This window comes from Chrysemys picta, chromosome 9, assembly GCF_011386835.1.
Source record: "Chrysemys picta bellii isolate R12L10 chromosome 9, ASM1138683v2, whole genome shotgun sequence".
In the NCBI taxonomy this organism is placed as follows: Eukaryota; Metazoa; Chordata; order Testudines; family Emydidae; genus Chrysemys; species Chrysemys picta.
The window spans coordinates 46,591,052-46,605,804 of record NC_088799.1 but is presented as its reverse complement, the minus strand read 5'-3'; the positions used below and the strand labels follow the sequence as shown (position 1 = coordinate 46,605,804).

At 46.5% G+C, this 14,753-nt stretch overlaps 1 protein-coding gene across 7 annotated transcripts in view; it reads right to left on the bottom strand.

The window, feature by feature from the left end:
- Positions 1-284: 284 nt before the first annotated feature.
- The window catches only part of PLEKHB2 (pleckstrin homology domain containing B2), a 35,267-nt gene continuing 20,798 nt past the window's right edge, over positions 285-14,753 (bottom strand). For 4 of the 7 annotated variants that reach the window (XM_005282455.4, XM_008165825.4, XM_065556077.1 and 1 more), the window contains exon 8: positions 9,052-14,005. In XM_005282455.4, the coding sequence (XP_005282512.1) occupies positions 13,869-14,005 (137 nt within the window). In that variant the 3' untranslated portion in view covers positions 9,052-13,868. Of the gene's footprint in view, positions 912-1,979; positions 2,913-9,051; positions 14,006-14,753 lie in introns of those variants that run through there. The other 3 variants (XM_065556078.1, XM_065556079.1, XM_065556076.1) reach the window with 2 other exon arrangements.

The following is a 14,753-nucleotide window of genomic DNA, read 5'->3' as shown; positions in this document are numbered from 1 at the left end:
AAAGTAAGGGGGAGACCTTTATGGCGGGGTGGGAGGCTGAGGCAAATTGCCTGGCTGCTGATTACGCACAGCCAGACACCAGGGCGATTAGAAGAGCACACCAGGAAGCGCTGTGCATCAGAGAAGCTTTGAAAACCAGTTTCATGACTGGCCAGGCTACAGTGTGAAATATCTGTTTGTTTCTCCTTCATGAAAACCTGCCCCCTTTATTGACTCATTTTCTGTAAGGAACCCACCCTCCCCCTTCCCCCAGCTTGCTTTCAAACCAAATAAAGTCACTATCATTTAAAAATCATTTATTCTTTATTAATAGATCAGAAAAAGAGGGAGGGAACCCGGGTGGGATTTGGGGGGAGGATCGGTGGGAAGGAAAAGGCCACTAAAAAAAGGTTAAAAAAATGACAGCCTTTTGCTTGGGCTGTCCACTGGGGTGGAATGGGAAGGTGTACGGAGCCTCTCCCCCCCCCCCCACGTTCTTACACATCTGGGTGAGGAGGATATGGAACATGGGGAGGGGGGAGGGGGGTACAGGGGCTGTAGTGGCAGTCTGTTTTCCTGCAGCCGTTCCTGAAGCTCCACCACACGCCGGAGCATGTCTGTTTGCTCACGCAGCAGCCCCAGCGTTGCATCCTGCCTCCTCTGATCTTCCTGCCGCCACCTCTCATCTCGAGCGTCTCTCCTCTCCTCACGTTGGTCCCTCATGTCCTCACGTTGGTCCCTCATGTCCTCACGTTCACTGGCTTCTTTCCTATACTTTGAAACCGTTTCCTTCCACTCATTCAGATGAGCTCTGTCACTGCGGCTGGATTCCATAATTTCTGCAAACATCTCGTCTCGCGTCTTCTTCTTACGACGCCTTATCTGTGATAGCCTTCGGGATGGAGGAGGGAGGCTTGAGGAATTTGCAGCTGCTGTAGGGAGGGGAAAAAAGAGAGAATTGTTTAAAAAGATACATTTTGCAGAACAATGCTTATACTCTTTCACGGTGACCAACACTATTCACATTACATAGCACATGTGATTTCTGTGCAAGGTCGCATTTTGCCTCTTAATACTGAGTGCCTGTGGCTTTGCTGCTAGAGATCACAGGTCCGGGCAACAGAATTCGGCTTGCATGCGGCCATGGTAAGCCATTGTCTTACGGATTCTGCGCCCTCCTTTCCCACATACCAAGCAAAGCCCATAGAGTGCTGCGGTTTTTCTGTTAACATTCAGCAGCAGCAGAAAACAAACTAACCACCCCATCCCACCCCTCCCGCCATGAATTCTCTGGGATGATCGCTGTACCCCTCCCCCCACCGCGTGGCTGGTATCAGGGAAGATCCCTGCAGGAACCAAACTAAACCCCCCCCCGCCGCCCCCCTCCCGCCATAAATTCTCTGGGATGATCACGGTACCCCTCCCCGCACCACGTGGCTGGTAACAGGGAAGATCCCTGCTAGCCAAACGCGAAAAGCTCAGGGCCAATTTCCCATCTGCGCTTGGCTAACTGCAGGGAAGGATTTATTTTCAGCCACAGGCAAACAGCCCAGTAGGAATGGCCACCTCTGTCCCCTTAATTAAGTTCCCGTATTTCAACCAGGTTACCATGAGTGATATCACTCTCCTGAGGATTACACAACAAGATAAAGAACGGATGTTGCTTGAATGCCAGCAAACACCGGGACCATACGCTGCCAGGCTTTGTCAGGCAATAATACCAGATTACTTGCTGCAAGCATGGCGTGGTCAAGTGTCCTACCATGGAGGACGGAATAAGGATGCACTGCCCAGAAACCTTGTGGCAAGGCTTTTGGAGTACCTCCAGGAGAGCTTCATGGAGATGTCCCTGGAGGATTTCCGCTCCATCCCCAGACACGTTAACAGACTTTTCCAGTAGCTGAACTGACCGCGAATGCATCCCAAGTCCTCAGGGAAAAGTAATCATTAAAAACCATTTGCTTTTAAAACAAGTTTTATATTTTAAAAGGTAAACTCACCTGAGGTCCCTTCCATGGGGTCAGGGTCTTGGATACTGGCTTGGGAGGGTTGGGAGGGTACTTCAGTCAGGCTGAGAAAAAGATCCTGGCTGTTGGGGAGAACGGAGTGCTGTGTGCTCTCTGCAAGCTCATCCTCCTCCTCCTCCTCCTCCTCCTCCTCTCCCCCATCGGCAGAATCCTCAGGTGTAGCTGATGAGACTATCCCCGACCCAGAATCCACGGTCACAGGTGGGGTAGTGGTGGCGGCCCCCCCTAGAATTGCATGCAGCTCGGCGTAGAAGCGGCATGTCCGCAGCTCTGACCCAGAGCGACCGTTTGCCTCCTTTGTTTTTTGATAGGCTTGTCTGAGCTCCTTGACTTTCACGCGGAACTGATCTGAGTCCCTATTGTGGCCTCTCTCCATCATGCCCTTGGAGATTTTTTCAAAAGTTTTGGCATTTCGTCTTTTAGAACGAAGTTCTGCTAGCACTGAATCCTCTCCCCATATAGCGATCAGATCCAGCACCTCCCTCACAGTCCATGCTGGTGCTCTTTTTCGATTATCGGCCTGCATGGTTACCTGTGCTGATGAGCTATCTGTGGTCACCTGTGCTCTCCACGCTGGGCAAACAGGAAATGAAATTCAAATGTTCGCGGGGCTTTTCCTGTCTACCTGGCCAGTGCATCCGAGTTTAGATTGCTGTCCAGAGCGGTCACAATGATGCACTGTGGGATAGCTCCCGGAGGCCAATACCATCGAATTGCGGCCACACTATCCCTAATTCGAAATGTTAAAATCGATTTTGGCGCTACTCCGCTCGTCGGGGTGGAGTACAGAAATGGATTTAAAGGGCCCTTTATTTCGAAATAAATGGCGTCGTTGTGTGGACGGTTGCAGGGTAAATTCGAATTAACACTGATAAAACCGAATTAAAGTCGTAGTGTAGACCAGGCCTAAGAAAGGGATAGATAATAGGACAGAAAATATCATGTAGCCTCTATACAAATCCATGGCATGCCCACATCTGGAATACTGTGCGCAGATGTGGTCGCTCCATCCAGGGGTGAAAGTAACTTAAAGGACTTACCGGTACTCTGGAGTCCTTAGGAGGGGGCGGAGCCTCAACCAGAAGAGGCGGGGCCTTTAAATACCCAGCGCTTTAAATCAGAATTGAAAGGGCCCGGGGCTGGGGTAGCAGCAGCTGGGAGCCCCTGGGCCCTTTAAATCAACCCCAGAGCTACCAGCTGCAGAGGCAGCTGGGAGCCCCGGGGGTGATTTAAAGGGCCCAGGGCTCCAGCTGCTCCTACTGCAGCGGAGCCCTGGGCACTTTAAATCACCATCGGAGGGGGCCCCGGCCTCTGGCGGAGCTTTAAAGGGCCTGGGGCTCCGCTGCAGTAGTGGCAGCCGGGAGCCCCTGGCCTTTTAAATCACCACCAGAGCCTCACCGCCGCTACCTCAGGGCTCCAGCAGTGTGTCTCCGGTGGCGATTTAAAGGGCCCCAGAGGGTAGCAGCAGTTGGAGCCCTGAGCCCTTTAAATCACTGCCGGAGCCCCGGGGTAGCAGCGGCAGCCGGGGGCTCGGATGGTGATTTAAAGGGCCCGGGGCTCCAGCTACCACTACAACCCCGGGCCCTTTAAATCGTCCCCGGAGCTCTGGGGTAGCGGCGGCGGTGCTCCAGCGGCAAGTTAAAGGGCCCAGGGCTGTAGCAGTGGCCGAGCCCCTGGCCCTTTAAATCACTGCTGGAGCCCTACCGCCACTACCCTAGGGCTCCGGCAGACTCCTTAATTTACGTAAGAGCCTTTGGTGAGGGACCTTGTCAGATTTCCCTTGTCAGATTTCTGGAAATCTAAGTACACTATGTCCACTGGATCCCCCTTGTCCACATGTTTGTTGACCCCTTCAAAGAACTGTAATACATTAGTAAGACACAATTTCCCTTTACAGAAATCATGTTGACTATTGCTCAACAGTTTATGTTTTTTTATGTGTCTGACAATTTTATTCTTAACTATTGTTTTGACTAATTTGCCCGGTACAGACGTTAGACTTACCGGTCTGTAATTGCCGGGATCACCTCTAGAGCCCTTTTTAAATATTGGTGTTACATTAGCTAACTTCCAGTCATTGGGTACAGAAGCCGATTTAAAGGACAGGTTACAAACCTTAGTTAATAGTTCTGCAACTTCACATTTGAGTTCTTTCAGAACCCTTGGGTGAATGCCATCTGGTCCCGGTGACTTGTTAATGTTGAGTTTATCAATTAATTCCAAAACCTCCTCTAGTGACTCTTCAATCTGTGACAGTTCCTCAGATTTGTCACCTACAAAAGCCGGCTCAGGTTTGGGAATCTCCCTAACATCCTCAGCCGTGAAGACTGAAGCAAAGAATCCATTTAGTTCCTCCGCAATGACTTTATCGTCTTTAAGTGCTCCTTTTGTATCTCGATCATCAAGGGGCCCCACTGGTTGTTTAGCAGGCTTCCTGCTTCTGATGTACTTAAAAAACATTTTGTTATTACCTTTGGAGTTTTTGGCTAGCCATTCTTCAAACTCCTCTTTGGTTTTTCTTATTACATTCTTGCACTTAATTTGGCAGTGTTTATGAAAATGAAGGCCAAGACCATGACAGGGTTCAAAAAAGAACTAGATAAATTCATGGAGGATAGGTCCATCAATGGCTATTAGCCAGGATGGGCAGGAATGGTGTCTCTAGCCTCTGTTTACCAGAAGCTGGGAATGAGCGACAGGGGATCGATCACTTGATGATTACTTGTTCTGTTCATTCTCTTTGGGGCACCTAGCAATGCCCCCTGTCAGAAGACAGGATACTGGGCTAAATGGACCTTTGATCTGACCCAGTAGGGCCGTTATTATGAGAGAGAAGGGAGCACATCAATATAGTTCTTTTAATAGACTTCATGTGACCCTCAGGTAAGTCACTTAATGTTTCTGTGCCTCAGTTGCCTATCTGTAAAATGGGGATAATAGTGTATCACCTGCCTGTACTGTCTATTTGGAGTGTGAGTTCCTGGGAGGAGGTCCTGGAGATTTTCAAAGGCACAGATGTTAACCACCTAACTCACTGCCTTTTATGAAAGCTTGGCCCTATGGCCATTTATTTGCCTTTGAAAATCTTACCCCATGTATGGGACAGAATCTAGCACAGGGGCGGGCAAACTTTTTGGCCTGAGGGCCACATTGGGTTTTGGAAATTGTATGGAGGGACGGTTAGGGGAGGCTGTGGCCTGGCCCCGCCCACTATGCGACCCCCTCCCCACCCCTCGCTTCTCACCCTAACGTCCATCCCCCCCAGACTCCTGCCCCATCCAACCCCCCCTGTTCCGACTGACCCCCTGGGACCCTTGCCCCATCCAGCCACCCCTTCTCCCTGTCCCCTGACCTCCCCAAGAACGCCTGCCCCTGACTGCTCCCCGCCCCACCCATCCAACCCCTCCTCTTCTTCCTGACTGCTCCCCCTGAACCCCTGCCCCCATTCAACCCGTTCCCCACCCTCTGACCACCCCAACCCCTATCCACACCCCCACCTCCTGACCACCACCCCAAACTCCCCTGCCCTCTATCCAACCCCTCCTCCTGCTCCATACCCCCTTACCGCACTGCCTAGAGCACTGGTGGCGCTACAGCAATGCCGCCCGGCTGGAGCCAGCCACACCACCACGCAGCACAGAGCCCTAAGTCAGGCCAGGCTCTGGAGCTGCACTGCCTCAGGAGCTCACAGCCCCGAGCATTGTGCCAGCGGTGGTGCAAGCTGAGGCTGTGGGGGAGGGGGAACAGCAGGGGAGGGTCCCGGGGGCCAGCCTCCCGGGCCAGGAGTTCAGGGACCAGGCAGGAGGGTCCCAGGGGCCAGCCTCCCGGGCAGCTCTGAAAAATCAAATCACTTATATCAATGTGTACATATGGATTTAGGAGTCTAGCTATGGGCACCCACTCTTGATCATTTTGACCATCTGCTCTTGAGCATTATCAAGTTTATATCTGGAAAGTAGCACAAAGTTTATTGAGATTTTGTAGATAGATTTGGCTTTAGTATCCAAGGCCTAAGAACACTATGTACAGAACATACTATAGCCCAGACTCAAACATTACATCTTTCATGTTCATACTAAGCCCCATATTGCCAATCCCAAGCACTCAAAAATCACAAGTCAGGTCTCAGAAACACATTATTGCTTAAAAATCATTGTTTTTATTTGCCCTCTGGTCTTGGTGCCTTTAAGCATTTTCATAACAATGAGAGCTAGAAAGTTACTTTTTAAAAAAGGAAAGGTGAGAGATTCTCAGGTAGTCACATGCCTCCAAGAGCCAGGACTTTATGGAGAAACACCAGTCACAAAACTTATAATGAAATCTTCAGCTGGCAACACAGAAATCCATAACACACCAGAAGAAAGGTTTTTTAAAGGCAGCTAACAGTTGGGCATTTACAGAGCCTATTACTTGTAGCTGAACTAGCCTGCCAGGTGAATGGTTACAGGTCATATCTGTGTTTCCCTCAACTCCACCTGTTCTTCAGCAACAGGCCTTTGCAAATGCTATTTAGACAGAACCCGAGCAAACAAGATGTTGCAACAGAGTGAGACAGCAAACAAGGGAGTTCCCATTAGCAGAGAGGCTACTTCCCTGTGGGCCATTGGGTTTAGCTCCAGTTTAGTTGTTACTGTTTCAAGCACAGTGCTCAGATACACTGGGACAGATGCTATAGTGAATAAAACATTGGTCTCTCTCCACAAGAGGAGAGGATATAAACAAGAATATGGAGCATCAGCTTGAAGACAGAGCCTGACTCTGATTTTGAGTCAGCTGCTATCAAGCTGATATTATTTATATAGCACTGCCCCCAAAAGCTCACAATCTAAGGCTCTGATCCTGCAAAGACTAAGCAATACACATATTTAAAAGTTAAGCATGTAAGTATTTTCATTATGTGCTTTGTAAGACTGGTGTCCAAATGTGATTTCTGCCATTCCTATTTCTGAATAAACACCAGGAGAGCCACACAGGTATAAAGGCTAAAATCTTCTTGGTAACTGGGGAAATGTTTGTCTCCTGTGCCACGGTCTACAGGGTATTGGTGACCAGAGGGTCCATGTAATGGCATATCCACCGACCTGTTTCTGCCCCACCTCTGCACTCCTATGCGACCAGAGCAGCACACCCCTCGCTAAATCCTGCCTGACACATCCCTCTTCCACCAGCAGTCAGATTGCTGTATGTGCAGAACAGCGTGAGGGGATGCAGGATTCGTTCACACTGCCGGGACACATCCCTGCTCTGAAACAGCAGATGGAAGCTACATAGCAATGGAAGGCACTGTAAATGGGGGCTGGCACAATTGGATTTTGATTTTGGAGACACTGCAACAACTGCTGATAAGGGCTGGGAAATCCGTCAGTGGGCTAGGGGTCCCCAGACCATTTTCATTAAGATCTTCACCACCTTCCAGACAAAAGCCAAGCTGGAGGAAAAGGGAGAAGATTGAAAGGGGAAACCGCTTCCTTTTCTGCTCTCCCTAGAGGCACAGACAATGGGGAGGTAGCAGCACCTGGGGCAGCCAATGTAGCAGCAGGGGGAGCTTTCAATTACAGTTTGAGGAGGATGAAGGAAGGACAGAACTGCCCACGAGTTCTGACTTATGTCCAGGGCGATGAATTCACCAAAGAAGAAAGGAACAAAAGACGTAAGTGGACGTATGGCCAAACTCATGCACTGTGGCTGTGATTAGTAGAGTTTGTATACAGGCATAGGATGCAATATAAAGATTCTGTAGAAGATGAGGCAAAGTCTGTTTCCTTGCCAAGGCTGAACAGAGGGGCTCAGCAAAGACAAGCGGTGTTCTGTTCTGCTGCCCAGGTTGTAGAGAGGGCCCTGCCCTTCCCCAGTGGTGCAGAGCTGGCCTCTCTGGCATGCAGGGGTGTATGGGTGCATCTCCTAACATCCTGCCCACCCCTACCCAGTGTACACTCCAGCGAGTGCAGTATCTATGGGGAAGCCTATTACTGGCTAAATGAACCTAGCTCCAAAACATGTGGGATCAAACACACGTAGATGCTTCAGGATTCAGTCCTCAAGAAAACAACTACTTTGGACTCCATTAGGTGCATCAAAAAAACATACATTAAACGGTTGGGAAGGATTTCTCTCATTTTCCTGATTTTTAATACAGGAAAATCTGGCTAATTTACATGAATGACCAGTGGCGATCCAAACTGCTGAGTGTTGTGAATTATAAAGTAAAACACCCACACAGAAAGCAAAGTTAGTGTTTTGCAAAATTCACTGATTCTTTATGAAAAAAATAATTTTAATTCCAGTGTACTAGTAAATTCAAGATAGTATATTCCAGTCACTTTGCTATTAGATGTCTTCTTGAGAGTGAGAGATCACCGGTGTTGTATAAAAATTATTGGCTGTGCTAATTAGCAAGAGTCTAAGTAAAGTAAATATTTATAAATAATAAAGTACCTTCCTGGGCCCAGTTGCATTTAGGCTAGGAGTACCACACAACACCACAGACTTCATAGACCATTTATTTCTAAATCTTAGAATGTATACAGTTGAGATTTGACAAAAATTGCATGAAAATGGAAATCTGGACAAGCACCACATAAATCAAATAAAAGAGTATTGAGTTGATGCATTCAACTCCGTTAAAAAAATTCAGGGAATAAGGAAATGTGATTATTTGCACCTGACTCCAGCCTCAGGTATCCTTATGTAAATGCAGATTTACTTCACTAATTTCATAGGAATTGCTCTAGATGTAACTGAGACTAGAATCAGGCTGATGCTTTCAGCCTGAAGTATACAAATCAAAACAAAGGTGAGTCAAATGCTAACCTCGCAGGCTACAGTTCTTGATTTTTGCTGGAGAACAAAGCAAAGCATCACTGATAATTGCTCTGGAAAGTTTGTATGTGCAGAGAATTCCAGGATTCACACCATGGACCTCCCTGTAAAGTGAAACATGGTTTTGTACAAGCTGGACACGTCTGTAAGTGTACACCTACTTACTTACAAGCTACTGGAACAAGAGACTTATTTAAGAGAAAAAAAGCAAAACAAAGACCTGAGCTTGCAGTTTAATAAGCATTTTATTGATAAGAATTTTCACTATAAATTTAGAACTGCATAGTGAGAGAACAGGACATAAGGGAAAGGACAACAGTAGATACAGAGCATGGGGTAAGAACATAACACTAAAGCACCTTAGAATGAAAGCAATTTATGTTGATACTAGCCTATATTATCTATATATTGTCTTGTGTGTCATGTCTGTATCATCCATATCACATGCTCTACATCTTTTGGGGGGGGGGGGGGGGAGGAGGAAACCAGACACATGCTTGAGAAACCTATTGGTCAAATTTCCCTTTTGCTTCCTTGTTGAACTTTGCTAGGTGGTGCTAGAAGTGAAGACCCAACAAAAAGCTGACCGTTCTGTGCCATGGTTTTGGAAGCCAGATCCTGCTAAGCACTGGTTAGAATACACTCCACAACAAAGGAAACGTCGTCTTCCCAAAAAACAAAACAAAAACCAGACATTGCTACTGCTCTTCCCATAATAATTCTAATCCCCAGCTCCCAGGCACATACATCTCTAGCAGCTCACTGACTTTCAGAACCTCTCTTTTAATACACCTCTACCCCGATATAACGCAACCCGATATAACACGAATTCGGATATAAAGCAGCGCTCTGGGGGGGGTAGGGCTGCGCGCTCCGGCGGATCAAACCAAGTTCAATAGAACGCGGTTCCACCTATAACGCGGTAAGATTTTTTGGCTCCCAAGGACAGCGTTATATCAGGGTAGAGATGTATAATAAAATGCCTATGGTCTAAATTTTCAATAGTGATTTTCGGAGCCCCACTTAAGATATCTTAAAGTGGCAAATATTCACTTTCCCTCAAAATCAGGTTTATTATGTTTCTCAAGTTGGGCACTGCCCCAAAAACCAAAATAAAGAAATCACAAGTCACATTTGACAACATAGGCTCAAGGTCTCTGCGAATGTTTTAGTTTAAACTGAACATACATTAGTCACTATGGACCCAATTCTGCCACCCTAGTGTAGTAACTTACTCTGAAAAAAAAAAAAAATCAATGGAACGGTAGCACCTGTATAGCTCCAATAGATCTACATAAATCTAGTATCAGGCCCTGGTTCACCAAGGTATGTGCTTAAGTGATTTGCTGAACAGGGATAGTTTGAATCGGAGCCTCAGCAAATACCACGATTCAGAAGGAAGTGTCTGTTTAGGACCAAGTTTTCAGCCAGCTTTGAAAATTCAAAGCCAAACTAGATCATCATCATCACTGCTGCTGCCCTATTAAGCTTTTCTGAAACAATAAGCAAAGTTGCTCATTAATGAGCAGACTTTCACAGGTGCCGAGCTCCTGCAGTTCCCATTACGGTCCATGGAAACTGCAGATGCTCAGCACATCTGAGTTGGTGGAGGAGGAAGAAAAACCCATTACCATGTAGCCACCCAGACAATACAATAAAGCTGTTACTTTAATCCTGAGGAATTAGATGCAAGCCAGTGTTTTGGGGAAGTGGATTTATGGGCTGCTATATATGGTCCATCTCATTATTAACTGTGAGTAAGTTGAGGTGGCTATCCACCAAAGCCTTCTCTATCTGAAGCATGACATCTCTGCTTAACTGCTCAATGTTACTTTGCTTGGATCTTCCATCATAAACAGGAAGGCTGTAAAGTTCTGATTCCCAGCACCAGAAGAACCAATATCTTGATTATATGCTCCAATATAGTTCAATGTGTGTGCTTAACAGCTATAAACAAATGCTATTAGATTAATTAGTACAATCAGCTGCCAAGATTTTGTTTGAAAGCAGTCTACCACAATAGAAGCCAATCGGACCCTTCAGCTTTTCTTTAAAGGATTTTCCTTTTTAAAGTATTACTCTGCAATGTCTGGTTTTTTTGGTTTGATCATCTTGCTTTTTGATTTGAAAGTTCATAATGAAAGAACTCAGTGTCTTAAAAAAAACAGTTTAAAGTTTAACTTAACTGTACACCTGAAAATTCTAACAGCAAGAGAGTTCCTTTTCCTTATGGGTTTTATTGCTACAATCAGGGACTTAGATACAATTTTGTGCTTTCAGCACAAGACACAGAACTCCCATGCTGTGGTCAACAGTCCCTGCAAAAATTTGAAAATAACTGCCAAGTTACTAGACTGATCTATTGTGGGCTTTGCTTTCACCACCATTACAATCTGACAAACAACACACATAAAAGTTGGTTATATGTAGCTGTTTTTATTTTCTTAATGTTACACACAAAATAGCATAGGAATAGGTGATCTATGGGTGTTCTATACAGCTAGTCAGATTGGAGAGCTCCAAATAGGGTTCTGTACTACTGTGATACAACCAGTTCCATGGTAACATCAAGTCTTGGAATATTAAGAAATATTCATTTACGGCCTGATCCTAGGAAGAGCTTAGCACCCTCATCTCATTGATGTCATGAACATCAAGTTACTGAGCACACTGCAGGACTGGGCTCTTAGAGATAATTCAGTGATTCATTTCAAATATTTTGAATTGGTGCATGGTCCAGTTTCCCTTCTGGGAAACATTCTTTTTAATAGGCTTATTCCTCTTGAAATGCCAAGTGTTGTTTCTGCACAACACGTTCTTATAACACACTTTCTTGGATGAACATGTGCTGTGCCAGTTGAGTTCACTAGGAGCCATTACATGCATATAAGGGCAGAATTAGTAAAATACAGTCTGTTCCAAAGCCCCTTGAAGTTCACTGAAGGACATTGAGTCCAGTAGGCTTTGGTTCAGGCCCATAATTAGCAATACGTCCAAGGTAATATCAGTCTCATTAGAACATTAATTTTCAGTGGATTTTAAAATGTGTCCATTTATTACAGTTGGCCCCAACACAGTCACAAAAATTTTGCTCTCTCACTGGCTGTTAACCAAACTTTCCCAAGTGTTGAAGAGTCCCATATTGGTTGTACAGCATAACCCAGACAGACAATACAGCTTTAGGTTAAGCCAAGTTTATTCCTTCTCATCAAAAACTAATATGGCTGCTAGATCCCATCTACTTTCATCTTCCCCTCACATACGCTGGCTTCCACACCTTGAGGATTTTAATCAACTTCCAATTGAAAGCTTAAAGAGGCAAGAGCCTCAAAATATTAAGACAGCATCGTTATAGGAAGCTCAAAAATAGCAGAAGTATAAAAATAAGACAACTTTCTACAAAGATCAAAGCTTAGGCACCCTACACCTTTTCCCCAATAAGAAAGCATGTACATGTCTGCTCACTGGTTCCTCCACCATGCCCAGTACAGCTCAGTTTGTATTATAAAGCAGGACTCTGCAACTGGTCAGGAATGAGAAACCACTCAGCAGTAGTGAACCAGTCAAAGGCGGGAACAGCTCCTTGGGGTGTCTCTTAAATGGGAAGGGTGACAGGAAGAGAATTCCTTTAATGGTGAGCTAATGGTCACTGTCAGGGATTGGGTTTTATATACACACAACCTCCCCAGACATCACAGCATCCATATACCCACCACCAGGCAAGACCTTGCTATGGGGAACTGATGGGATGGTAAAGTAACTGACAGGGAAAGCGGATCTACAGCTCATCTGTGACACACTGGCCCATACCATAAAACACACGGCATAGCCTGCATACAAGGTCCACTAGAGTTTCTTTCCCATTTTCCTTTTCTCTCAATCTGTTTTCTGTCTGCTCCCCCTTTTCCTATTCATCCATGGTCCCCTCCTCAAACCAACTCCAGCTTACCCTTTTAACACAAACCTATGGGTACTGCCAGGTCCAACACTGAAAGGATGGATGTGATCAGCAGTCTTCTCTGGACATGGTACAAAGAGCAGTGACAAGAGCTGAGCGCAGGTGCAGGACCTTGCACACAACAGCCCCTTCCCCACCAATGTATTTGTGACTGGGCATGGGGAAATAACACCTCTGCTCAGATCCTAGAATCTCCCCATCCTATATCATTACCCTGCTATTAAAGTCTGAGACCCAACTGCTTAGAGTCTTACGGACTAGGTTAAAGAAAAGGCTTGTATTGGTAACAGACGTTTCTCTCGCTTTACAAGTACTGAAATCATTCAAATTTCTTATAGCAGAGAAGGAATTAAGGAGTGTTTCCTCATCTTACCGATCTCCTTGGTGAGGATTTTGTCTTGTAAAATGGGTTTGGGAAGTGGGTATGCTAACTCCACTGCAGATGTATTGCAATAACCCTCCACATTTATTTACGAAAATTCAGTGCCAGCTACTGAAACGTGGAGATTGCCCTAGGGGGACAATTAATAGAATCCTGCGTGTCTGTCTTCAGGAGTGTTTTGTGAAGTCAATAGCATAAATTCCCTGAATACATGACTTCAATACACTTAGCAGCTACTGCACTGTAACATGCTGGCGTTAGTTAGTCCAGCTGCTAGACCATTCAAGGCTTAGAAATAACCATTTGTTCTGGAGTCTTTATGTTAACAGTCTATTCTTAAGACAGGTGACAAATGACAGCCCTTAACTCTTTGCTTATAATAGTACATTGGTACTAATGCTGATCACTGATCAATGGGTAGAATATAAATCTGTCAGATAGCCAAGCTCCATAAAAAAAGCTCTCTTGAAATTCTCAAGTGCATCTTTAACCATATTTCAATTAAATGGTGCCTTTAAACCTTCGCCTTGGGATAGGTAAAAGTGGGTTAATTATAATTAAGATGTCACTACTAAAAAAAGGGATTCCTGCATTTGTCTTATTAAAAACCTTTACAGTAAACAGTACTTTGCAAAATATATTATTGCACAGGAAGAATAAATAAAGGTTTTTTGGAGCTACAAAGACAAAGATCCCAGGGAATCTAGAAGACCCAGAACAATGATCCCAGGGCCATTCCAGTCGCTGCTCCAGCGAGCATACCCAGTGCAAGGTCTCCATCATTGTCACGGTAACGTTCTCGAATGATGACATGATTTGCAGCGGGCTGGCCATAAGGTCCTAGAAAGTAGTAATAGTTTGGTTAGGAAGAGAGTTTGTACATATGTTTTGATTTAGATGCAGGCTTGAAAAGCCTATGCATTCACCCACACTTTCCCACCCCGTTTACTTGAACACTAACAATATCTTTCCTTGCAGTTGGTATGGTGAAAATCAACTCCCCTCGGAGTTGGGTGCTGATGCCAATTCTTGATCCTGCTAGGACAGAGTACAGACAGCAGCCTTCCCCAACATCACAGAACAGGAGGAACATAAATCTATGGCTAGCCCATAGGGCAGAGGTGGGCAAACTACGGCCCGCGGGCCACATCCGGCCCGCACGACCCTCCTGCACTGCCCCGGAGCTCCTGCCCTTGGAGGCTAGCCCCCAGCCCCTCCCCCACAGCCTCAGCTCGCTCGCTCCACCACAATGCTCTGGGCAGGGGGGCTGCGAGCTCCTGGGGCAGCGCAGCTGCAGAGCCCGGCCTGACCCGGTGCTCTGTGCTGCATGGTGGCAACGGCATGGCTGGCTCCAACCGGGCGGCGTGGCTGTAGCACCGCTAGCCATTGGTGCTCCAGGCAGCGAGGTAAGGGGGCAGGAAGCAGGGGGGGTTGGATAGAGGGCAGGGGAGTTCGGGGGGGGGTGGTTAGGGGCTGGAGGTGTGGATAGGGGTCGGGGCGGTCAGAGGGCAGGGAACAGGGGTTGAATGGGGGCAGGGGTCCCAGGGGGCAGTCAGGAAGGAGGGAGGGATTGGATGGGGGGGCAGGG